We start from the raw sequence: 7500 nt of genomic DNA, 5'->3' as shown, positions 1-7500 counted from the left end.
CGCGCTGCGCTTAAAAGTGAATCTCTCCATAGTCCATATTGTAAAGTACTGTACAGTAGGTAAGTTAAACTTCCCACTAAGTTGTGTTTGTTCCTCTCGCTTTCGCTCTCTCCCTCGCTCTCTCTTTCTCTCGTGTGTCTGACTCTGTCTGCCTGCATGTCTGTCTGCATCGACGCGCAGCACCGACTCCAAAAAAAAAAAAAGAAAGAAAAAAAGACGAACGGAGACATTCCGTAGGCTAGATCAATGCATTTCTGTGATCGCACAACTAAGAAAACTAACAGGGAATAGCCTACCAGAAAATAATATTAGCCTAATAATAAGGGTAATAATAATAATAATACTTTTGAAGTTGCGGATGAGGATGGTGCGGATTTATAAATTGGATGATATAATTAATGCGGTTGGATAATGGGCGGATAATGAATTTGCGCGGATGGATTCGGATGACTTCAGAAGCCTATCCGCGCATCACTAGTGCACAGTGACCACACAGAAACTGAACCCTGGAATGTTAGGGTCGATTCAGACTCTAATAAGGTGCCGAGTTTATTTCGGTTCGGGAGGGCTCCCCGACCCGAAATTATTTAGGTTCGGGGGGAGTCAATTCATATTCTCTTAACGGCTAGCGCCGTAGTCGCTTGTAAATATTGAAGGTCCTTGGCATGAAAACGTTTATGGCCGATATATGAGCTTAGCAGGACGGATACATATCTGAATGGCCCTTGCGGATGCACGCTGAATGACTGGAGGTCCAGTGAGCAGCAGCTCCAGCAGCACCAGATGGAGACGGGGTCTCTCTCTCACACACGCGCGAGCTCTGTCGAAAACATTTAATCTACAAGCTCACATTTTAGACGTGCCGCCTCTCTTTCTGCATGAACCACGCGTGTAGCTGGTTACCGGCTCGAGTGAGGCAGATGGCCCCCCGCCCCACCTCCCTGTTTCTCTCTCAGTCTCAACACTCGCTGGCAGGATCGGAGTCCCATTTCGCCAATTCAAGTCTATTTTCTTCAAAGTTAGATAGAAATATACTGGCGAATATTAGAGACAATATAACCCTAGCGCATTAGACAACATGCACAAATGCGCTCTGTATAATGCGAAGTATAGACTAGCCTACTCTGTAGCGAATATCAGTCAGAGTAGAGCCTATACTAAAACAATCTAGCACAATAGACATCATGCACAAATGCGCTCTGTAGCCTAATTGCATCAAAAAAGCAAAATTGCGCAAGGGTTATATTGTCTCTAATATTCTATTAAAAAAGTTGTCGATCATTTTTTGTCATAGTTTTAATCAACAGAATTAACACTGCTACAGACGAGTGCTATTTGAGTATGTGTGCGGTTCAAGCTACATAATACATCATTGGCAATGCAATAATACAACATTTGGGCTCCAGCTGTTGGCTCTGGAAATTGCATCATGCGTAATTTAACAGGTGACAGCAACCCATTCCCCAAACCTATTTTTGGCAGAGAAAGTGTAGGAGGTACAGTAAAATGTAGCCAAAAGCCCAGCATGCAAGTGCCATGGAAGATGAAAGTGAGCCCTCCGAATTAAGCATACAAACAGTGCTGGATCAGCGTATTATACTCTCTACGCCCCCCTCGGTGCAACCACTGAAGGGCCATGGATAAACGGGAGCAGGCCAAAGACAACTGACTCAGAGGCTTTGGTGACAAACAGTGGTGGAAAGTAACCAAGTACATTTACTCAAGTTCTGTACTAAAGTAACATTTTGAGGTACTTTTACTTTACTGGAGTACTTCCAATGTTCAATAATTTTACTTCTATTCCACTACATCACTACAATTATTTGAAGACTTTAGTTACTAGTTACATTTGTAGATTTTGATCATTATTACAAAAACATTAACCACCTATATACATTCCAGCCTTTTGAAAATAGCTGATCTACAAGTAGCTCTGCTATTTTCAAAAGATGAAATACATTTGAAAACATGTGAAATTCTGCATAATGCGTACGCTACTTTCTACTTTTGGTACTTTAAGTACATTTTGATACCAATACTTTTGTAGTTTTACTTGTAGTAAGTACATTTTTAATTACATTATTTTACTTGTAATTAGTATTTCTACATTGCAGTATTGATACTTTTACTGAAGTAAGAAATGTGAGAACCTTTTCCACCACTGTTGGTGATAACCTGTACCTGGAGTAGCTTCCATCTGCTGTTGAGGTGCTCAAGGGAGCGGGCGTTGTCCATGGACAAGTGCACGTCCGAGATGGCCAGCTGGTGGGCCAGGTCGTTGATGTGCCTCATGCCTTCTTTCACCTGGGTCAGTTCCTCCTTAAACAACTGCAGGGAAGAGAGAGAGAGAGAGAGAGAGAGAGAGAGAGAGAGAGAGAGAGAGAGACAAACAGAGACAAACGGGATACAAAGGGACAGTCGGACAGAGAGTGGTAGAGAGTGAGATACACAATGGATGGGGAAAGAAAGAGTAATAGAATTAGAAAGAGACAAAACGATTAAGGGTGACAGAAAAACTAATCAACGAGGCAGATAAGTCCACATGCATTGATTTCTTGCAAATCTAAACAGACTCCAATCAGGTTCAATAACAAACCAAAAGAGAAAAAAAAAAGAAAACGATTGAACTGTTATCCATTAGCATCAGCTGTTTGATTGATTGCCTTGGAATAAAATAATATTTGATACACAGAATTATCACATTGCTGGTTATAGAGAACTTAAATTACAGCAATCGCTTGTGTTAATTAAACTGAATGGTCTAGTGTGGTTATAACAAATGTACTGGAAGATAAAACCACAATTTATTTGTCTTTGATAAGCTTAACTGGCAAGTTGTGGCAACAGTTGATAAAAAACACAACTTATCTATAAAAGGAATTAACAGCCACAGTTTTGTGGAATACAGTAAAGTGATATTCACAATTACTTAATTCAGATGTGCCATGGTGTTTAACATACAGATACTGTACACATCACCCACAGTAAGGCATTTCCTGCATAATGCCTTAATCAAATTAAAGTGTGTGGGCTGGAGCAAATGGCATGGCGCAGTGCAATTTTTTGTCTTGAATAGACTCAAATCTTATAACATAATTGACACAAGGAATTTATACTCTCACTTCTCCTGATTATAGGAAAACTTAAATCACTGAGAGAATCATTTATTGAGAATTAGAAGTGAAGAAGACCTTGAATGTTGTGTGACTCTTGTGTATTGAATAGAGCCCACCCCATGCCCTTATTTCACATGTTTAATGAAGGAATAATGTATTAAAAATGCCACATAAATTGTAAGAGAATCATGCATGCCCAATGTGCGCCCGGACATTTCCATTGCAGGCGGGACCTGCAATGGTTGTAAACAACCAAATGGATGATAAGGCATAGTGGGTGGTCTGAGAACATGCTATGCGTTTTCCCATATGCTTGTGCCCATGTTAGCAATTTTAGGGATAGCGCAACAACACACCCATCAGACACAACTTCATGTGCAAATAAGGGAGTCGGCATAAAGTATTGCGGGTAGTGTAGCGTCACGGCCGGGAGGCGAACCCGGGACCCCGATTTGCCAGGTATGCACGCTGACCAGTCAGCCAAAGTGCCAGGCACGTTGGCGAGAGCCAACGCACATACCGTATAGCCTACAGTCGTCCCCTCTACCTGGAAGCGCGACCACGCGCGCCGGCCAGGATCTAAGATCGACTTTTGAAACCGGGGGGTTCAAACACAACTCAGGGGGGAACAGTCGTCGACTACTAGCCGGACAGGCCTACACCGCCGCCGGGGATGAATACTTCCCCTCTGTACCGCTGCCACCAATGTAGCGTCACGGCCGGGAGGCGAACCCGGGACCCCGATTTGCCAGGTATGCACGCTGACCAGTCAGCCAAAGTGCCAGGCACGTTGGCGAGAGCCAACGCACATACCGTATAGCCTACAGTAGCACCGCAGACACCATAAGATACCGTTTAGGGCCATCGCCAGCTGCCTTGTGCCGTGTGTATTTAACGGATAGCGAGTAGTGCCAAGGCATAGCGCAATACACAAGATGGGGACGTTACAGTACTACGTATGTACTTTTGTAGATCAAATAGTTAAAATAGCAGATCTACATTAAGGCAAGCTCTTGTAGATCTTGTATATCACAATGTTTGCCTATTTACTGTATATACATTATTGTATTACTGTATATTATATAATGTTTGCCACATTTTTGCCAAATGTTAGCCTTTTAGTATGACATGCCCGAATAGGGATGCTAGGGTTCATAAGCTAAACCACATGAACCCCAGCTTCCCTATTCTGTGCATGTCATAATAGGTAAACATTTAGTGAATATGGAAGATCTACAAGCTCACAAGTTAGTAGCGCATCACACTGTAGAGGGGGGAAGAAAAGAAAATAATGTCCTCATATGGAGCGTCAGACATTGCGTTGCGACGTAGCCTGAAGCAATCAAATACATGAATAATTTTAAAAAGTGTTTGGGGGGCGGGACATGGCCATTTACCTCTAGGGACATCGCCGCGAAACCTCGCTCAAATAGAGACTCTACGAGCGAAAACAGGAGGGGTGGACGACGCCGCGCCGTGTTGCAACGTCGCTCGCGGTAGGTCAGGACGTCCTCATTGAAACACATGTATTTTAATGAGATGTCATCGCTCGCGTCGCGTCGCGTGCGTCGCATCGCATCGCTCGCGTCGCATCGCGTGCAGTGCTGAGATGAGCTGTCAGGCTACCGCCTGCTCTCATGACAATGACATTGAATGTATTTGTGTGTGTGTGTGTGTGTGTGTGTGTGTGTGTGTGTGTGTGTGTGTGTGTGTGTGTGTGTGTGTGTGTGCGTGCGTGCGTGCGTGCGTGCGTGCGTGCGTGCGTGCGTGCGTGTGTGTGTGTGCGTGTGTCCTTGCACGTGTTTACACATTTTGTACATAGTGTCTCCGTATAGAGTACAGATGAGACCATCTGACAAGGCAGCCGTGGAGACCCAGCGGAGCATGTGCTCGTCATGACATCTGTCCAAACAGTGACATGATTTCCATTAGAAGTGCCCTCACTTCTAATGAGCAGCGACGCTCAATTATAGCCAGCCAGTCATCCAGCCAGGGGTGTCGCACCAAATTCTGGGCCCTGGGTACAAGGATCCACTCACATTTTGTGCTTTAACTATTGAAAAATAGCAGATCTACAAGCTCACAGCGCGGCACCGAGTGCCGCACTGCGAGCTTGTAGATCTGCTATTTTTGAAAAACTGTGAACATTTGTTCACAAGCCTTTGAATATTCCCAAATCTTCTAAGGTTTTGGAAAAACCTATGTTTCTATGTCAGTGGTGCTCAAACTTGTTCACGCGACAGGACCCCCAAAATGATATGTATTTGGCCACGGACCCCCAGCTCAAGATATTTAGTTCCAGGGACCCCCAAGAAGTAAATTTGAGTTACAAATGGTCGCTTAAAAAATACATATATTCAAAGATTTGCACACATTTCCACGACTTTTCAAAAATAGCTACAAGCTTGCAGCATGGCACTCGGTGCCGCGCTGTGAGCTTGTATATCTGCTCTTTCTCAATAGCTAAAGTATAAAATAATTAAGGCCCCTCCACCTTGGGCCCTAGTAACTTAGTCCCACTCCCCCCCCCCCCCCCCTTCCATGACATCAATCAACGAGGACTTGGAACCCCCTGCCATATCTCCATGATGAGGAATGTCCGAACATTCCTTCATCACCTGCAGGGGTGTCACATCAAATTCTGGGCCCTGGGTACAAGGATTCACTGCGGGCCCCCATAAATGTTCTTCATAGGGGGAGGAGGTTTAACCCATTTAAACTGGGAACGCATTATTATTTTGTGCTTTAACTATTGAAAAATAGCAGATATACAAGCTCAAAGCGCGGCTGCAAGCTTGTAGATCTGCTATTTTTGAAAAATCCTGAACATTTGTGCAGGTCTTTGACTATTTCAAATCCTATTTCAAATATCTGCTATTTTTCAACAGCTAAATAATTAAGGCCCCCCCCTGTGACGCCCTGTCACCAGCTGCCACATCAGTGCTTCTCCATCCATCTGAGAACACGTATCCAAACAAGGCAAAACGTACGGTTCAAAGCACAGTCAAATGGAGGTCTCATCAATTCTGCGGTTCTCTTTGAGGCGGGCTTAAACAACAAGAGTTCCAACTATCACTAACTTGTTGCTGCTTATTTTTTGTGATGAAAGCTGATTTTTTTTGTTTTGTTTGATGTTTGTTTACAGCGTTCTGTTTGTCACAGTGTGCAATTCTGAAAGGAAGGGAGGGAGGGAGGGGTAGCCGAAGGCAAATCATCTCAAGAGAGACAATTAAAACAACTTGTCAGATATCACCAATTCATATGTGGGATTTATGCAAATGTGCCGGACCCAAAGGGCCACTGGCTGGTCCATTTTTTAACCCTCTCAAGACTTAAATCGTCACTCAGGATTTCGCAGTGTGACGGTGTCTCCCAGGTTACCTTGGTGGCGTCTATGTGGTCCTGCAGAGAGTCGATGAAGAGGTCCCCCCACAGGCTCCCAGGCGTCCCGGACCCCCTCGGCCTGCTCCAGGGCCACAGCCAGTTCCTCCATGCCGCCTGGGTCTGCAGCAGGCGCTCTAGTGTCCCTCTCCATGTGCCTAGGGGACCAAGGCCCAGAGGGTTACTTCTACAATGGATTGTCGCACCAAATTCTGGGCCCTCATGGGTACAAGGATTCACTGCGGGCCCCCCATGAATGTATTTCATTAGACTGGGAACCCATTTTATGCTTTAACTATTGAAAAATAGCAGATATACAAGCTCACAGCGCGGCAACGAGTGCCGCGCTGTCAGCTTGTACATCAGCTATGTTTTTAATAACCTATATTTCTATGTCAGTGGTGCTCAAACTGAAGGACCCCCAAAATGATATGTATTTGGCCACGGAAACCCCATCTCAAAATATTTAGTTCCAGGGACCGCCCAGAAGCAAAATTTGAGTTACAAATGTTTGCTTAAAAATAACATATTCAAATATTTGCACACATTTTCCTGACTTTTCAAAAATAGCAGATCTACAAGCTCGCATATATCTGCTATTTTTCAATAGCTAAAGTATACAATAATTCCAGGCCCCTCCACCTTGGGCCCCAGTAACTCAGTCCCACTCCCCCCCCCCCCCCCCCCCCCTTGTGACACCCCTGATGTGACCCATTGCAATCACCCAGAACCTTCACAATATTCAATCAGTAGTCAATTGCCAGCTAAGTGCTTCTAAACAGCCACACATTTCTATGCACCAATCACAGCCTATTCTCACAACAATGTAGTCCATTAACAGGGGTTACAGTCCACCATCACGGAGACAGAGGTTTGACTCCTCCGGGAGGCAATCTCTGGCATTGAACGTGTACAGTGTGACTCGGTTAGGGTGCCTGTTCAGTGGGGTGTGGATCTGTAGAACTACAAGAAATAGCGCGTACTAGGCTACCCCTGTGTCCTC

General features: G+C 44.7%; 1 protein-coding gene across 1 annotated transcript in view; it reads right to left on the bottom strand.

The window, feature by feature from the left end:
• drp2 (dystrophin related protein 2) overlaps positions 1–7500 on the bottom strand; it is a gene marked incomplete at both ends in the record, with an annotated part of 123851 nt that overhangs the window by 75813 nt on the left and 40538 nt on the right. Inside the window, 5 exon segments of the mRNA XM_080746779.1 lie at positions 2182–2328; positions 6498–6545; positions 6547–6611; positions 6614–6641; positions 6643–6655. Coding sequence (XP_080602905.1) covers positions 2182–2328; positions 6498–6545; positions 6547–6611; positions 6614–6641; positions 6643–6655 — 301 coding nt within the window.

The sequence above is a fragment of the Nannobrachium achirus genome, assembly GCF_963921795.1.
Source record: "Nannobrachium achirus genome assembly, chromosome: 17".
Classification (NCBI taxonomy): Eukaryota; Metazoa; Chordata; class Actinopteri; order Myctophiformes; family Myctophidae; genus Nannobrachium; species Nannobrachium achirus.
This window is presented reverse-complemented; position numbering and strand designations above follow the sequence as displayed.